The 19525-nt window shown below is 41.4% G+C and overlaps 2 protein-coding genes across 2 annotated transcripts; one reads left to right on the plus strand and one right to left on the minus strand.

Moving 5' to 3' along the window:
- Positions 1 to 730: 730 nt before the first annotated feature.
- nkiras1 (NFKB inhibitor interacting Ras-like 1) lies at positions 731 to 2953 on the plus strand. The gene is made up of 4 exons (XM_028399063.1): positions 731 to 864; positions 1128 to 1228; positions 1383 to 1624; positions 1705 to 2953. The coding sequence occupies exons 2-4, from the start codon at positions 1135 to 1137 to the stop codon at positions 1945 to 1947; spliced, it is 579 nt and encodes a 192-aa protein (XP_028254864.1). The 5' UTR covers positions 731 to 864; positions 1128 to 1134; the 3' UTR covers positions 1948 to 2953.
- Positions 2954 to 3029: 76 nt separating this feature from the next.
- Positions 3030 to 19277, minus strand: LOC114432512 (ubiquitin-conjugating enzyme E2E 1). The gene is made up of 6 exons (XM_028400566.1): positions 19186 to 19277; positions 17862 to 18023; positions 17572 to 17622; positions 4801 to 4933; positions 4427 to 4574; positions 3030 to 3651 (listed from the first exon to the last, which is right to left on the minus strand). The coding sequence occupies exons 2-6, from the start codon at positions 18014 to 18016 to the stop codon at positions 3554 to 3556; spliced, it is 585 nt and encodes a 194-aa protein (XP_028256367.1). The 5' UTR covers positions 18017 to 18023; positions 19186 to 19277; the 3' UTR covers positions 3030 to 3553.
- Positions 19278 to 19525: the final 248 nt, after the last annotated feature.

Consider the following 19525-nt stretch of genomic DNA (forward strand, 5'->3'; position numbering starts at 1 on the left):
CGTTTTAGAATACATGGACACAAACAAGGTTTAATAGCTCATTCAACCCATGTGTATCAGAAAGCCGACGCCGACTGAAGCTAGCAGCTAACGCTAACTACATAGCTTCGCACTCCTCTGTGTGTTGATAATATTACCACACATGTACCAAGAAAAATTAACTAACCGTATACGACCTTTCATGATACCTTAAAACGCAAAAACTACTCGTTAAACCGAAATGTCAAGACAGCTTTGCAACAGGACATTAGCTTTCTGCGGCTGCTAGCAGTGCCGATGGCTACAGGATCGCCAGCATCACAGCACCAGTCAAACAGAGCTATAATCACAGACTTTAACCATGTCTGTTAAAAAAATAATCAAGGTACGTAGATTATCAATATGTGGACAATCTATATTCCGAGTCAGAGAGACAGATGTAACAATCTAAAAGGTGATTTTAATGGATTTCGTTTCGTTCAAAAGCATAGAAAAATTGCTTACATGATGGCGTACCAGCCGGAAAGAGAGAGGGCATGTACCCAGCATGCCTTATGAAAACGACAGTGACGCATTTCCTTTCCTGAGCTCATGGGAAATGTAGTCAGTTTCTATTTTTTAGCGTTTGGGCTCATTTATTGCATTTGTTAACCGCGAGATTCGAACACAAACTACATATGGTTTCGAGTTATTGAACATCAACTTCACAGCATGGTTTACAGTAAGATGTTCGCACTCTGCGTGTAAATGTATTATACTTGGTTGATTGCGCATGCGCCGTGAGATGACCAGACGCGCTCTACTGTAGAAGAGCAGAATGGATGCCCCGGTTGTGGTGCTACACTTGCAGACTTGACACTCTGGCTGGTTATCTACATTCTTAACGTGAGTCGTTTTACTTAAATGCACCACGTACAGCAAAACTGTGTTCGCAGCTTGGCTGTTATTGCTGGGTTTCTGTGATGTACGACGGCTAATGCATTAGCTAGCTAGCTAAACAACGAAACGCAATGACAGCCAGCCAGACAGCGCTGTGGATGGAGTAGGAGGTGTGTCATGCTGCTATAGAGGAGCTCGTTTATGTTAACATTAAATGTCGAACGCGTGTCAGATGATAATGGAAACAAGCGGTGTTCTTTGCTTTGTAGGCTTGAAATGGGGAAAGGCTGTAAAGTTGTTGTGTGTGGCCAGGCAGCGGTGGGAAAGACGGCTATTCTTGAACATTTGCTGTACGGAAACCACACTGTAGGTAAGTATTGTAAATAAAAAGCACAGTTGCGGTTCGTATTTAAAAATATTGAGCTCATTATGCTGTGATAATGCAACACAATTGTTTTATTTCCATGTTACTTCATTGTGAAAAGCCTCTTGCCTGAATTTGTCTTATCATATGTTCTTTCCAGGCTCAGAGTCCAATGAGACACAGGAGGACGTGTACGTGGCCTCAGTGGAAACTGATCGAGGTGTGAAGGAACAGCTGAGGCTCTATGACACCAAGGGCCTCCAGGACGGACAGGACCTGCCCAAGCACTACTATTCAGTAGCAGACGGCTTCATACTCGTCTACAGCGTGGACAGCCTGGAGTCTTTCAAGAGGGTGGACATTTTGAAGAAGGAAATCGACAAGTCCAGGGACAAAAAAGAGGTGAGGCTGCTTTAAATGTTGTCTGTTGATAGATGTGAACCACTTGGATTTATGTCATTATCAGTACCTTGTATCTACAGGTGGCGGTCATCGTGCTGGGGAACAAAACAGACCTGCGGGAACGCCGTCAGGTTGACCAGGACACAGCACAGCAGTGGGCCCGAGGCGAGAAGGTGAAGCTGTGGGAGGTGAGCGTCACTGAACGCAACTCGCTCATCGAGCCCTTTACGCAGCTGACCAGCCGCCTCACGCAGCCTCAGAGCAAGTCTGCCTTCCCTCTGCCCGGACGCAAAAGCAAAGGCACCCCCTCCAACGACATGTGAAGCTCCACCCAACACCTTAATAATCAGCTGCATTCACCTCATGAGGGAATAACCATGGACAGGCCTCTACACATTCCTGCACTTATATAGTGTTGTTTTAGTGGACTGTGACAACACTCTTATTTGTGTCTAGAGTGCTTAGCCTAGCTTAGCATAAAGACAGAAATCACATGTAGCTCAGAAGTTGCCAGATACAGTCAGTAATAAAAGCGCTGTGCCAGAGACTAGCTTTGTGACTACATAAAAGGGCAACACCCCCTAAACCTGGCAACGTCACTGAGATTTAAACATAAAAATGTGCTGGTGAGGACATTGTGGTTGCCAGGTTGGATGGTGTGCCTGTGCAGCCATCTGTTTCCACACACTGTATCTGGCAGTATTCATTATTCCACTGCTAACTACTACAGTGCAAGTTTTATTAGTTGGCACTGGATCGTTCCAATACGCAGTAAGAACCATCTGTCAAAAATGTAGCAATGTAATACCAAAGAACAGATGTTGATTTGCAGTTAACGTTCACCTTAAAACATCATTTACATGCTCAGATTGACATTTCAGTTGTACAGGAAGCTTGTAGCTGCGATGCTGTTAATTGCCACATGATGTGAAGGCAGCATTTCTCCTCCTAAGCTTAGTCCAGTCCATCTCACCTGCATATGGCCTGGCAGCAATAATAATAATAATACTGGTACTGCCTTGTTATTTGTGATGTATGATTTCACAATGTCTGTGTGTGGCAATAGTTGCACTCCTTTGTTGTCCAGCCTGCTAGTTAAAAGCTGTGTTTGTGTCAGCCTTTCTAACAGTAGAACTGTCAAGTGTTGAGAGGAAATATTTATTTTTTAACTAATTTATTTTTGTCACTTTAATGAGCCACATTCCTCGACTTATGAAAAACAGCGACAGGGTTAAAGGACGATGTGCGCTGTTTTCTGTGCCGTCAATGTTTAAAGAGTAATACTGAATGTGCTGCTAGTAGAACAGATCAATTAAATGATTCTCTGTAAGCGTGTTAATGCACTGAATACAATGTAGCCTCTTCATATTAAAAGCCTCTGAAATGATGGAACAGAGCATGATGCTTCAGTTGGTCATGTTTAATTCTTTCAGGGAGAAACAGAACAGCTTTTCATCAATACAGAACACAAATCACAACCAATATCCATCCACGTCTAAACATGTGTAAAACACTTTTTTTTCCATAGACAAGGAGTTCGAAGGGAAAAGGGCAAACACCAACTGTGAGAATTTACACTGACATCATCATCGACTGGGAATCATGCTGTGACACGTTTCTTCTAGCGGTTTTAGTATTAATGTCCATCTTCAAAGCACAGGCTAAAAAAATTCAACACTAAATGTGTTATTGCCGGATCTGATTATAGTCGGGCTGGAGATAACTTAAAAAATACAATAAACAACAAAATGTCAGGAGTTAAGACTTCAATTCCAAAATAAAAATCCACCCCACCCTACCCCCACACCTTTCTCTACTGGAAGCCACCCCTACCCCAACCCCTCCTTGCCCCACATCCCCAACCCAAGTCGACCACCTCCCCCATGTCCCACGTTCCCCAGGTTGTCCAACCGGCGGCTGCTCTGCAGATTATGTGGCATAGCGTTTGGTCCACTGTTTGGCTATCCTGTCATGTTCGGGTCTGTTTGTTGTGTACTGTGTCGCGATGCTTCCAACCAGGGGGTCAGCTGATGACACAACCAAACATCACATCAGTATTTCTGTAAATGTCTGTCTCTCTTTTAGAGTTGTGAATTCCAACATGACTTCTTATGTTGACATATGAAAAGATTCTAATTTAATATTTATGCACACACTTAGAATCACAGGATACTGTATTGTGTTTTTAGGATTTTACTTCTATTGCAAATCCTTCATGCAGCAAAGCATTGTGCTTCTTCTTCTGTGGATTCTTCTAGCTGCTATAATTAACTGCTGTCTATTTATAAGGAGAAAAACAAATTACACTCAGCAGCCACTTTATTAGTTCCACCTGTTCACCTGCTTGTTAAATCTAATCAGCCAATCAGATGGCAGCAGCTCAGTGCATCTATACATGCTGAAAATATCCAGTGAGCAGCAGCTTTCTGTGGATGTCAGAGGAGAATTGTCAGACTGGGTGAAGCACTGTAATGAAATGAAATGTCCTCCTCAGCCACCAGATCTCAGTGCACCTTTGAGATGTTGTGAAACAGAAGATTCACATCATGGATGTGCAGCTGACAAAGCTGCAGCAACTGTGTGATGCTGTCAATATGGGGCAAAACTTCTAAGGTATGTTTCCAGCACCTTCTTTCATCCATGGCACTAAGAATTAAGGCTGCTTTAGCTTTGCTAGTCAATCATGTAGCTTCAATTTTTCAGCTAATTCTCAATTCTATCTGAGAGCTGATTGGTCAACTGAAAAGCTGAGGTAATGCAGACACAATGATGCTGTGTGTGCGTGTGTGTTGCAGCTCTCACCAGGGTTGCAGTCGGTGAGCAGGGAGCAGATGGACAGTAGGACCTTGGAGATAGTGAGTGCAGGACTCCAGTTGTCCTTCAGGATGTCCAGACAGATGACCCCCTGACTGTTGATGTTGCAGTGGTAGATCCTCGTGCGGAACGTCACCTGGACACATAAATCAGACAGATGATTGAATGTGAATGAAATTACAACACACTGACCTTTGATGGTCTTATGTGTCGGTTAAAAAAGTCACATTTAAAAGGCCTGAGAATAGGACTTTTTCCTGTTGGCTTTTTTTTTCCACAGATCAAATGCGCCCCCTTGTGGAAGATATGACTGTAAACGCTTGTGGAACAAAACCCTCAGTGGTTTCAGATTTAGGTTTCACCTTGGGAGGTTTGAAGGGGTAGTCTGGTGTAAAGGCGATGTCCAGGAAGAATACTCCTCCCTCATATACGGAGCCCGGGGGGCCCAGAATGGTTGATCTCCATTCATAGATGTTGTCTCCTTTAGGACCCGCACTGTCAACACAAAGATGGCAAACATTTAGTCACATGTCCGATACCATGATCCTAAAGAAGCACAGAAAGGCACTTGTAGCTGTAGTAAGGTAAGTAAAACTAACTCACTGTCCTTTCCTGGTGTGCGTGTGTGCGTGTGTGTGTGCCTTTTTGCCCTTGTTTGTATTTAGTTTGAAAATCTTTATTTCAAAATGTATAAAATAGAATCCAGTTGAGTTCAATCAAGTTTAAATTAAATCATTTAATGATACATAAAGTTCGAGTTGCAAATGGTAATGTTAAGGGTCAATTCTAATTACTAAACTGTTTTATGTCATCCGATGAAGGAAAATAAGTCAGAAAAAGGCATTTATTGGCCTTTGGCAACAGCACAACCATGGCTAGACATAGAGAGCAGTCAGACATGTCCTTTCTAGAGTATGACAGAGTCCTCCTTTTCTTTATCATCATCTCCTCTCAGTTCAGCTGTTTGTGCAGGGCACCCTTTTCCCTGGCCTACTCCAAAGTTGAATTGTTGCCATATGAATGCTTGTTGTAGGCATGCAAAGTATGGCGTCCTTATTGTGCTAAAAAAATGCAGAATCGTTATGTTTTTGTTAAATGTTCCTATTGCGTGCAGTTTTATAGTGATTTATTTTAAGGAAGAAATTGGAATAGGAAATAGGAATAAATTTTAGCTTAATTTTAATGGTGTTTTCTTACGGAAGTGCAAATCACACACGGGGAGTTTGTTTTCTGTAATAAATAGTTTAAAGAAATACATATTGTTCCAACCCACCTGTGGGTTAATTTAGAAAGAAAAGCATTGTCCATAGAAAGTCCCAGTGCACTTCAACTCTAGAAGCAAGAATGTAATACAAAGTCAACGAGAGTGATAACTTGCTTGTGAGGGTGATGTCTGTACAGCAGACCAAGGCTTTCAGTGTCTTTGTGGTGGTTTGTATCCATTTCTTATGTTGAGTACCATATTGTACTGTCCACAATAATTTAATGTGATAAATCCTGCAGTATCATAGATACAGAGACACATTGTTTTGTTCTTTATCTCCATCTGTGTCTGCTCTGGGTTTGTAAGATGAATGCACCTGAATCTCACACACACAGACATACACACAGACACACACACATACAGAGACACACACACAAACATACAGAGACATACACACAGACACACACACTTTTTGTGAAGAAATGAATCCTCTGCTTTTCTTTTCCCACCATGTATATTCAATTATAGTTCTAATGTGCCTCAGAAATCCTTCCTGTTGTACATAGTATTCTTATGGTACAATATTTTGATTATTTATTTAGAGCTTTTGTTTCGTTTCTTTGTTTATTTTAAGTATTTGGATTACTTGGAGTTGCCTGTCTGCCTTTTTCAAGCATTTTATTGCTTATGACCCTGTTGTTAATACTGTGCATATGACAAATAAACCTCTTTGAATCTTTAATTCTGATTCTGAAACATCTATCACATTTCACATCATTGATAATTCATTAAAATAATAAAGATCAATGGCTGGTGCCAACGCAGTGCTAAGAGATAAAAAGAACTTTATTTGCTGTGGAGACAGATCGGGGCTGAAGACTGCAGCCACTTCACAAGTGCCTTGATTCAACACAGTAAGTCAACAGCAGCTTCTGTTGGCGCTTTAATGGAGATGTTTTCACATAATTGACTGCCTGACGAAGCGATGCAAAACACACTTTACACTTTGCCATTTCATTTCGAAATGACAAGCACAGCTCTTAAAGTGTGTTTGTGGGATAAAAATAAAAAGACTTGTTCCAGGGGAAAATTGTACATGCAAAACACAGCGTACTGCTATACATCTAGATAGGAATCATTTGAATATTTAAATACACAAAGACCATCCATTATTCAAGATGCAGCAATTTGCGAGTACAAATCCGATTTTGAGCACACAAACTACAGCTCTTCGCCACAGCTCTGTTCTGAGTAACAACAGCAGAGGCAGTAATCTGACTTTCTGCAGCTCTGCGTGGCTCTGTTATCAGAGACAAACACACGTCCGCACACAAGGAGGCGAACGTGCCCCGGAATCTGACCCTCTGAGCAGGATGTCAGCGGCCTCACAAGTTACCATTTTAACCAGAGAAATGGCCGACAGGACAAACGCTACATTCATTTCTGCAACAGGGCTGCTGCTAAGTTTAGCACATTTTTATGGGATCCGTGAACACGAGCCAACTACTCTTTATGGTGCCTCCATAAGACAGTAGATAAGTCAAAGAGTAGCTGCTCTAAATTCCATCTTTTACAGAGCAGCTGGTTAGGAACATAATTGATCAGTAAAGCGTACCTATGAATCAACTAATATAGACTAACTAGAGCAGAAATAGTGTAAATTGTAAACGGATGTTAAAACCATTACATAAAAGAAAAAAAGTTTAACATTATTGATGACTGATTTTACAAAAATTAAAATAAACTGAAATCAGTATGTATCACATTAGCAAATGTGTTACAAAAAAGAGCCTCACAGGCAATTTGCATTTGTACAGCAAGTACAGAAAGCCTGCAGATCAGTCACTGAATCAATAACAGCTTTCTATTAATGCAGCTTGTTTTGATGGAACATGTTGATTTTAACCCTTTGGGGTCCAAGGATCCCCCCCCCTACATATGTGCCTTAATTCTCTTAATATAAGCGTTAAAATAAATAAATCTGTATTAGTAATTCATTGCAGTCTTTTCAGCACATTTGAATATCTGTACTAAAGTAATATAATGATAATATAAATATAATATAATAATAATAATATAATAAAAGTTGTAACAACAGGAAATTAAAGTAAAAAATACACTTGAAGTCACTCATTTCTACTATATACAACCATGATTGTAGTCCAATGTTTAAACATAAAACCATGCATGTAGCCTCTCCTTCCTTTGTGGATGGATCTGTAGCTATTAGCATCCCATGTTGATGGGAAAATAAATAATGATGCCCATGTAAAAACACACCTTGAGTGACACAACGTACTTCTGAGCAGGATTTTTAGTAATTATTTAAAATTTTATTATTTCACATATATCCTCTCTGAAACAGTAGATTTTTAAAAGCTGGGAATACAAAATGGACCAATCACATCACAACTGTAAATCAGGTGATACCCCTCAACACAACACAGGTGGTTCATTGATGGATCATTAAGCCTGTGGCTGGATTATAATAACGAGTAACAGCTTGGTTTACCAGCTGAGAGGTGCACTGCTTTTTTAAGTAAGTTGCTACTTAGTAAAGTGGAAAGAGCGCGACCCACAAAGCTTAATTTGAGTTGTGAGTCATAGATAAAACTTTAAAGTGGTTGTGATGAATGATGTAATTTTATATTTTATAGCATGTATTTCTCACCTACTGGGTTTTGGGATTCAGAGGGCTAAGAACATCACAACAAATCAAGAAAAGTAGCCACAACGGAATGCAGCTCATTGTTACCATTTTAGCAGTCCTTCATCTAGGGGAGCCCTGGGATGGGACTTCTAATATACATGTCACTGGTCACACCACAAGACCTCAGAGAGGACCCGCAGCTGTGCCAAGAATAGATATTGTATCATTTCCCACCAAATCAAGCAGACTGAGGTTTCTTTAGGCCGACAACAGAGGCGTCTCACATTCACAGACGAGCCACAGAAAGTGAGCGAATGAGAGAGAGAGAGAGAGAGAGAGCGAGCCCCAGCTCCCTCACCCCCCCCCCCCCCCCATGCACACAAAAGCCTCCCAGTGCTTTGTGTGAGGCAGTAATATGGCAGAGCTATCACTGTTGTCATTCACTTCAATATCAGGAGGGGCTTCTTCCCTGACCTCTGTGTACACACACGCTGCAAGAAGTGTGCTGACATTTCAGCAGATTCCTTTTTACTAAGCCTTTAATCTTTCAAACACCAAACACTGACTCCTGCAGCACAGCACAGGAGAATGCCTCCCTTTAACAATCTCATCTGCAGCAGCAGCTTCAATGAAGTGCTACAGCCTCCGTTTGCCATGTCATACAAAACATAACACTCATAATAATAAATAACAGACATCACATTCTGCATGCATTCGAATGAACAAATAAGCCTTCTGCTTGACTTTCGGAGTAAAAACCTGCTGTCCCTCATGACCCTGCTTAAATGAATGTACACCGCCTCAGCCCTTAGTATGTTTTTTTATTCTAAACCGGTCATCTCTTCAGCCTGGATCTTCAATACACACAGTGTCATCTGCACACACTGGGCTTCATTTTCAATCACCACTGGCTGCTTCCAATGCTATTGTGATGACAAGGAGAAACACTGTAATGAGCTGGCTGACTGAGACAATATAATCACTCTACTTCACTTGAGTGCTGAGGAGACTCCGTGCCCACCCCCCTCCCATCCTGCCAATTTAATACAATGGTAATCAGCCGGTAGACATTCTTTCAATGCTTTATGAGGATGGGGGAGAATTAATATCACATGGTACCATTGATATTCCTCCACTGATAATGAGTCAGATTCCTGAGGGTTGCATTAAAAAAGATGAGCTGAAATGGAGGTAATCAATATGTGATATTAATGAGAAACTCGTAATATTGAAGGAAGAAATAATAGGTTGTAGACTGAACTACGACTGAACTTGTTATATTTGAGTATTTTTAAAGCTTTTTGTTTACTTTAGATGTGCACAGTGTGGGGCACTTTACTAGTAAAGTTACGTCTCCCAAAAAGTGATTGAATTAGTAACAGTTACATCATTATAAAAGTATCTAATTATCAGGGAAAGTAACTATTGTGTTACCCTTTTAACAAATGGTCAAATATGTTAAAAACACTTATCTACACTGTCTGACTGTTGCTGTGAGGTAATGTAGGACAAGGCTACTATCAAATTCAACACATTATATTATCAATACTTTGTTGAACCGTGTGACGATAAGAGGTGCTTCATGAGATTTAAATTGTTTGTATCCGACGTGGAAACACGTTGTTCTTGGACATAATGCACATGTTACATTCTTGCTTTTTATCTCAACGAGGGACAATAAATGTTTGTTGTACCTTCAGTTTTAAACAAAACGCATTCGCTAGACTTGCCATAGCAGCATGTGTGACTTCTTCTTCGTTGGTGTATGCAACTATGTTTTTGTGTGTGTTTGTCTGAACACCCGCCCCACTCTGCCTCTGATTGGTTTACCATGAAATTGTCCTCTAACTTAACCCCAGAAATAATGACTGGCTTTCTTGCCTTCTACTCTTGCTCCAATAGGCTCAGTGAGTTCAATAGCAATAATAATATTAATATAATGCATTGGTTTCATATAGCACTTTTCGCTGGGCACTCAAAGCGCTTTACATTGAAATGCATAATTCATTTACACCACATTCACACAGTGGCAGTGGTAAAATAAACATGTAGCCACAGCTCCGCTGGGCGATTCATTCATACGCATTTATACACCAGTGAGTGCGCTGGAGGCAATGTGAGTAAAGTGCCTTGCGGAGGAGCGGGGTTCAAATACACATGACCAATTCAGGCACTCTGTCTGTACTGCAGCTACACAAACTGTCATGTGCTGTAGGTTCTGACACTTTTCCATCAGAACCAGCCAAAACGTTTTTGTATGTGAACCTCAGGAGATTAGGTGTTTATTTGAAGGACAAAGCCATACAGCCACAGAATCCAACAGTGATCTATCTATAGTTACTAGGGATGTCCCGATCAGGTTTTTTTGCCTTTGAGTCCGAGTCATTTGATTTTGAGTATCTGCCGATACCGAGTCCCGATCTGATACTTTCAAGATTCTCTATAAAGGTGGTAAATAGGATTTCAGACACGCAGCAGCTCATCGAGACCTCGCACCAAAACCAACTGTCACACCTAGGCCTGTCATGATAACAGATTTTGCTGGGTGATTAATTGCCAAGAGAAATTATTGCGATAATCGATAATATTGTCGTTTTGAGATCATGTTCAACTAATATAATGATAACGACATATAATGCAAGTACACAATTTCAAAGATCAATAAACTTTATTTCTAAAGAACATATAACACTGGAAAGGCCCCCAATCATCAACATTATTATTATTATTATTATTGTTATTAATATTAATGTTGATATTATTATTATGAGTAGTGGTAGGCCTATTACCATGGCTTATCTGAGCATAGTCAATGGAGTTAAGTCAAACCAACTAGCACGTCATGAGCAACAGAGCCAAACAACATGCACTCTCTGGGAGTGGGCTCACCTGTACACATGTGCTTGTGTGCGCACGCGTTTGCATGTGTGTATGCGCATCAGGCCGCTGCAGACAGCTGCAGTGAATTTTACAAACGCCACCATGTAGACAGAAACACATGGAAACTGATAGCAGAGATGGCACAAGAGGACTGGGCAAGAGAACTAGAATGGGTGGCGCTGCAGCGAGTGCCACCAGTGAGAAGACAGAGAACTTCACTCGTACAACGCGGACTCTCTCTGAGAGCAGGTTCTATACATGAGCATGTTTAGTGTTGTGGTGAATTGTGGCAAAGTGTTGAAACGGTGTTGAGCAGCTTCACAGCTCTCTGTGTTGCTGTAACCAGTGTCCAAGCCCTGCAGCACTGTGACGCACCGTGGCGACGCAGACAGCGAGCTGACCGTGGTCTGCTCAGAACATCCCGTAAACATTACACAATGAGTTAAAAAAATAAGAACCACCTGTTGATTTGACACATTTTAAGACAGAAGCCGCGGGCCATATAAAGTCCGACGGCCTTTATACGCTATGACGCACCGGAGTGACGCCTTTTGTCATCCAGTCTCTTTGGCAGCGAGAGGGAGAGAGAGAAAGAGAGGAAAACAAACCAGCATGCAAATGTAATTTATCGCGGCCGAAAAACTTATCGAGCCCATTTAATTTATCGTGCAATTAATTGATTTATTGTTTATCGTGACAGGCCTAGTCATACCCCTACACTACAGGACACAGAGCCACCCTGCACAGAAGGCGTTAACTTTGAGAGTCCTAATAAATATATACCCGAGTCCTGATCGGGAGGTAACATCCGATTCCGATCGAGTCTGAAATCACATAATCGGGCCCGATTTCCGATCACGTGATCAGATCGGGACATCCCTAATAGTTACCACCGCCAGGAATGGTCTGTCAACTAAGATTACTCCAAAAACAAGTGATATAATAGGCCACAAAGGAACACAAGCCAACCTCTACGAAACTGATGGCCTCTCTAATGTTAATGGTTATTAAAGCACCATCACAACACTGAACAACCATGGTTTGCATGGCAAAACAGCTAGAAGAAAGTCACTGCTCTCCAAAAAGATCACTGCTGCCCATCTGCAGTTTGATAAAGAGCATGCAGACAAACCAGAGAGACACTGGGAGATTTTTTTGTGGACAGATGAGGCTTAAACGAGAAGCCTAATGTCTAATGAAAGAATGACGAAGAAAGAAAGGTTAATGTTCTGATATGGTATAAGTTAAGTTGTTGAAGCACCTAAAACAAGCAGTTCATGTGAGGAAACATACCAAAATGCCAGATTGTTGCAACAGCTAAAATTCTCCCAAGCCACCAGAAACCTTTAAGGGGGTTTAAGGGGTCACAGATGATACTGAAAGGAAAGGTGCACACAATGCCACTCTATGTAATATTGGGTCATTTTCCTGAAACAAAATTGAAATATTCCCATCTCATTTGTTCGATTGGGTTCTCTTTTTTAACTTTCATGACTTGTGTGAATATCACAAAATTAATGCAGACATATTGAAAATTCTACAGGGTTCACAAACTGTCAAGCAGCACTGTATATTAACACTTCAGATACCGTATAATTAAGGGCATGGCCACTGCCGCTGCTGTCTGACTGGAGCACAGAGGGGAAACTTCTTCAAACTTCCATCTGTGCAGCAGCAGCTCAGTGCTGCTTTCAGGGCTTTCTGAGGTAACAGCAGTGTACAGACCAGCCACTTCCTCTCCAGGGAGGAGGTTTTTTATAGCTGTGAAGAAGCTGTTGAGAAAACCTCGGTCTCAAACACGCAAGCCGGTAACACACTGCAGAGGTGTGTGTGTGTGTGTGTGTGTGGAGAGAGAGGCTGCTGCTGCTGCTGACTAAAGGGATCATGTGCAACTCAGATGGCTCACACCAGGCTATTATTTGGTTGCAAGATCAGAGAGCCTAAAAAGGCACCGAAACAGCTAAAATATCAATAAAACAAACAGGATTTGAAATATGGTCCTGAACAAAAATGAGCACTAATTACCCTACTGTACACGACTTCTGACTTTCCTCAGCTCTCATGAGGCCTGACCCTGGAATGTCAGGAATCCGTCTGACACCTGAGGGCAACATCTTGAGAGGAGATACGGCGAATGCAGAGAGCAGTGTGAGCGTCAGGAAGCAGGCAATAAATAAAATAGCTGGTAGAGAAGAAAAAGAGGGTGAATGAAAGCAACACAGGACAGGAGGGAGGGAGGAGGTGAAGCAGCCCTGTGATGTCTATGGTTCACACTTCAGTGGCAACGATGCAAAAGAAAAGGGGGCCTGCGCTACTCCCTGTGAGGAGTATAATTAGATTTTGATAAATGGCAGATGAAAGGCTGCCTTTAAGTGCTCATAAAACCAACTTTGTTACAAGAGAGGTGCTGATGATAATGGAAAGCATTCAGAAGTCTTTTTTCTTTAAATCAGGCAGTGTCCATTTTAAGATTTTCAAACTACCTCTGGAGAAACGAGACTACAACCAGAGTGACTCATGGACGTGTAATCCATTAAGCAGCATCTGCAAGGCATAGCTGGCCAGCTCCATTCATACCCTAATGAGCAGATTCTGTGCTAAATGAAGCAGAAAGAAGCGAAATCCACTAAAAATCCCCCGTCTGCACGTGGTGCTGAACAGAGGGTGTTTTCTACAGAGTGAGGAGATGAGCCCTTCTCCACACCAGTGAGATAAATCTATCAGGGGCGCAGACACGGCATGCGTGTTTGCAGCCGTTTAATTCAACCCTGAAGCAGTCCCTCTTTTATTCTCTTTGGCCTGGGTGAAAATGATGTCTCTTCTGTTTGGGTGCTACTGAATAAACAATTGCTGAAGGTCTGCTTTGTGACGGAGCAAAAACAAATCTAAATGCAGAGCAGATTCCTTTTTTTCCTTTCTTTTCTATGTGTCCCTAACATGCTAGGAAATCATTTACCACAAAAATAGGGACTGGATTTTATGGTTCAGTGAATTCATAAGAATGCGGTTTTAGGCATTTTTCAATTACTACTTTGTAACATATTTATTTAATAATCTAGTCAGCAGTATTCAACAATAGTAAATAGATTTCTAACCTGGGCTAATGTAACTGCTTTTAACCCTGGCCTGAGCAAGTCTCAATCAGGGCTTGCCTCAACCACCTCGAACCTTTTGCTTTATCTTTAGCGTGACTTCATGTAAAAATCATTAATATACAGTTTATGTGCTGGACTCTAAGCACTACCTGTTTGAAATAAGCTAACAAGAACCCATGGGAAGTGAGTAGGAAGAGTAGAATTGCTCTGCCACCATTTCACATTATCTTCCTGTTCTCCCACTTTTGATGCACACATATACACATATTCAACCACATAAAACCCTAATCTGGGCTAGTCGTGACCGCCTTGAGCCCCGACACAGACTTGTCTTGACAGCTTTAAACCGTGGCCCGCTGGCTTGCACTATTCTTGATCCATAACCTTTGCAAGTCTCAATTCTTAGACTGGTCCTGACCACAGTAAACCCTTGTCTAGCCTAGTCTTATACTGACCTATACTCATCATAACCACCTTGAACCATGACCAGGATTAGTCTCCAACACCTTGAATGCTACCCTGGCTCATCTTGACCACTTTAAACCCCTGACCTGGATTTGTCTGGACTGCCTTGAATCCTGGTCCAAGCTACTGTCAATCACCCTGAAATCTGACTTGGCCTGTCTTTAGATTGGTGACAGGTCCCTTAATGACCCATTACCTCACATAAAAATAACCAACATCTTTGTGTTGGAGGCTATGGAAATCTGAATAATATAATATAATGTATCTTTTCTTTGTGTAAAACATACTTTCATACATCTCATGTCGGCAGCTCTGCATTCATCAGAAACATTTTCTCACTAAGCCATCAAAGCCTTGGAGGGCCTCAGCGTGAATAGTTAATCTGGGACACCACAGGCGGTTTGGGGTACAGTTACAGTGCACATTATTTTGCCCCAGTCAAGGCTTTGACTTACACAAACACATATATAAGAGTGTTGAGTAAAGCAGCTGCTGGTGGAGCCTAAATCTCCTCTGTGGCCAGGGTGAACCGTCTAAATGCTTGTTTTGGGTCTTGGCTGCGTAAGTTGTGGTTTCTGTGTTTGCTGCCATGCAATCAGCTCGGTCTAGACATCATGACCTGGGAGTTCAGACGTAGCACCTCACACACTGTACTGGCAATAAGCAACAACAAACCCTTTTATTACTTGCAACTATTAGAAAAAGCCTCATGTGACAAATGCAAATCATGCGCAGAGGCTCAAGAATGCTCTCCGTAGTAGCTGCCATGTGTATAACATGCTGACTGTGCAATCTGATGACACGTGTCTCAACCTGCCGGACTTGTTGGAAAGACAGGTCAGACAGACTGAATTTGGCAACAATAAGAGCAGTTAGAGATCTGTTTACTTTTCAGAACCCATAGGTTAGGTGTGTCAAGAATGAGGGAAGCCTCTCTCCTTGTAAATGTTTTAATTCTTATATTCAAGACATGCACTAATCGCAGACAGGTTGGACAGATCATCACACACAATGATGAATAACTGATTTAGACATTCTCCCTCTCACACATGGCTCTGAGAAGTAATGTCTCCATAAGCTCAGGGCTACTTTAAATGCTGCTCTGAATGCCCTTTCCAATTACACTGAGATATAATCATGACATTTGTGACATATTTGCAGCATTTCTCACATTGACAGCTAAGTCTGGGTGAAATAATTTTATTTATTTATTTTCATAAAAATAAACACGACAAGGAAAAAAATCTAAAAAAAAAAAAAATAAATCTTTGTTTACCAATGAAAATAATTAAAATCAGTTATGATTGTCCATGCTGAGATTAATTAATGCCAACCTAACTTTAAAAAATAATATTAATTATTAATTTAAAAAAAATAACTAAAAGATATAGAAGATGATCAGCTTCCGGCGCGGCCTCGAGGTAGCAGCCAGCCAGAGAAGCTCTGCACACCGCGGGTGTATTAAGTTGTTTTTCGTAATTTATTTCCACTCTAAACACTCTACTTCGTACTAAATCGAAGTATAAGCGGTCAGGCACTGCAATAATGCGTCTTTTTCTGACTTTCTCATCCTGCGTACTGTACTCTTATTTTGGATTATAGTGACACTTATACTCTGATACTCTGTACTTAACTGCATTTAATGTAACTTGATACCTCTGGCACAAGAATTTCCTTCGGGATTAATAAAGTTTTATCTTATCTTATCTTATCTTAAAACAGTGATGAAAAATGTGTTGCATTCCCAAAGAAAACAAGCACAAAATGTCACCATGCCACACAGAAAAATCATGCCTGTTAGCTGGATGAAACTGCCGCACTGCTGTCTTTTATCTGCCACGCACTCAATAGCAGGAGGATGCACCTGTCCAACTTTTTCCAATACTGATAACTAACGACTTCGACCTGGGCCATTTTCTGATATTAATTCGCTTCCATTTCCAGTAGGTGTCAAACACTGCTGGTGTAGCAAGCACCCAACACCTCCACAGAGCTGGCTCTTTGGCTCACTCTGCGTTTCTGTTCTGTTTGTTTGTTTGTTTGTTGAGAGTCGTCTACCAGAATGCTGCAATGCTGCCGACGCATGACATAACACACCTTGCAAACAAAACTGAAGTCAACACATCTGCCTCATGGATCGGCCCCATTGATCTAGCTTTTCGGTCAATACTGGGACTAATATTTGATATTGACCTCAGATTATACATCCCCCCCCTTTTACTATAAACTAGGGAGGATAATGGAAGCAGTACCAAAAACTCATCACCCAGCTTTACTGACAATTATGACTGCATCAGAGCCTTGAGGTCATTAATATACAGAAGGAGATCAATCATTGTTTTGTCTTGTTAGATATCCAAGTTTTTATGATTACTGACTTACTTGAGTAACAGCCAAAATGTGTTCACATACTTATCAGTTCATCATTGCCAAGGAGTTCACTAAAAAGCATCCCTGACTTATTTATGAGTGAGATATTTGAACATAACACCTCTGTTTTGAGGTGCACAAAAACATTTTAGATGCCATTCAACCATCTTGAATATATAGTTTGGTCTCAACCTAAGGAGCTGCATAAAATTCGGCAAAACTGCAACTGAAATCAGGAATTATGCAAAAACCAAATAAGAAAAGAGATCAGATTTTCAACAGCTGGGTCCCAACAAAATGTAAAAACAGAACGCAATGCTGCACTTACTACATGTGAACCCTGAACTCAATACAAAAAAAATACTATTTAAACATCAGAGTGCGCAGGTGGGCGCAGACCATTCAGTGCCTCATTAACCTAGATGTGCATCGACACGCTCGGTGTGATGCAGCGTGCTCAGTCACTTACCTGCAGTTTGGTGGTGGATCCAGTGTAATGTCGGCCAATTCTTTCTGAATTCTGAAACAGCAATGAAAAAAAAGTTAAATAACCTCTTTCTGCCTCAAGGAACGTTTTAAGTACAAACTCTCAATTAAAAATGTCATATCAGTTTAGGCTTGATGCTCTTGAGGGTGTTTTGTGCCCATACACCTACAACTTCCTGCCTTATATGGGGAGATGATAAAGAGAAACCAGCCACATTTACAATAAAACTTGTAGCTATTTACCCTTCTCCTCCCACCGCATCCTTGACTCACCTTTTCGCGCTGGTGGACAGAAGTTTGGAGGTTTTGCTCATGCTGGCTTTGCTTTCTCGTTTCTTTGGGGGGTTCGACTCCTGTTGCTGCTGCTGATGAGTTGAGGATGAAGAGGAAGAAGAGCTTGTGCTGGCACGGGAATCTTCATCCGACATACCGAGCCTAAAGGAACAAACTTAACAAAATTAGAAAGCCACAAAACATCACTTCACAAATCGGTCATTTTAATAACAATATTCAATGTGCCTGAATAGAGTCGGGATGTTTGACCTCTTGGGTCAGGCTGCACTCCTAAATTTGGCATGATCCAATATAATAATACTGCAACAAAACTTAAGTTAAAGCAACACAACACATCCGTGGGCGGCAATGAGCTGTGTTCACAAATCTGAGTTCAAATGTCAACTGATGTGTTGAACTGTCTGGTGCTGCGCCGAATTCAATCAAATTCCTCTACAATCCCACGGAATGTTACACCGACCGGACACTGTAGCTGACCCGCGAATTAAATCTAAATTTAACGATTTTTTAACGGAGTCTTGCACGTCGTTTCACGCGCACTCGTATAGGCTATATGGAATCGCAGCAATCACGGACTCCATAAGCGCTTCCGTGGTTTTTTTTAACTACCAGGCCTTACCAGTTAACTAGTTCCACCAGTTTAAACCTCCCTCTGTGGATGATATTGAGGAACTTATCGACTGAGCGCTTTCCTCTTTCATAACGTTGAATTGTGACCTCGGCTAATGTTTGCAGCCGGGTGTTATTTTTTTTTAAAGCCTATTTTTAGCCTGGACTGGCTGCGACAAAGGAAATCATTTGGTAAAATAGTTCGGCCGTGGGCCTAGTTCTGACAGACGCCACGGAGCGATACACGGCCGCACAGCAGACCTCTGCTGTCGATGGAGTCGAACGGGTCGAAGTGGGGAGAAAAAAAAAGCAGAAATACATCGACGGGGCGATGTCGCAGTCGGCAGGGAGCCGCGACGCTACACCTCAACAATTTCCAACCGAATGAAACTTTGGTCTAAAGAAGTCAGAGAGGTTTCACAGCGCTGTCAAGACCGCTTCTAACCCTTTAAACCCGCGTTGCGACGTTAAAAACAAACAACACGCCGTTCTCTTGAAGGGTTTCCTCTCGTTTTTTAAAGCTATATCCGTCGACATGCAGCTGATCTCAGCGCAGGATGGACCGACTCCTAAATTCTCCCCTTCTGACGTTAACACGGACACATTTGTAGTCCTAACAGTCCCCAAAAACACACAAATTACACAACGTGTTACATTATGATGAGCCGGAAAGCAAATATCTCTTATTAGATACCTTTCTTTGTGTGTGTGTGCACAGCCTTTGCGTGTGTGCCTCCGCCGCCTGGACGCACCAGTGTCAACAAACGGTAAAGAGGAGGAATTGAACTTCCGGTCAGCATCTTAAAAATAAAAGCACGGGTAGAAAAGCTGAATGACTGCCTTACGTGTAATTTAAAAAAATAAAATAAAAGCTATTAAGTACGTCATAATGTGACACATAAAACGATAAATGACGAAGGGCAAATGCATTAAGGTTGATAAAAGAAGTAAATATTGACGTATGATTATGAACTGGCACATTCGTTAAATTAGAATGTAATTTAAATAATGTAAATATTACAAATCTATATTTA

The sequence above is a fragment of the Parambassis ranga genome, chromosome 2 (genome assembly GCF_900634625.1).
Source record: "Parambassis ranga chromosome 2, fParRan2.1, whole genome shotgun sequence".
Classification (NCBI taxonomy): Eukaryota; Metazoa; Chordata; class Actinopteri; family Ambassidae; genus Parambassis; species Parambassis ranga.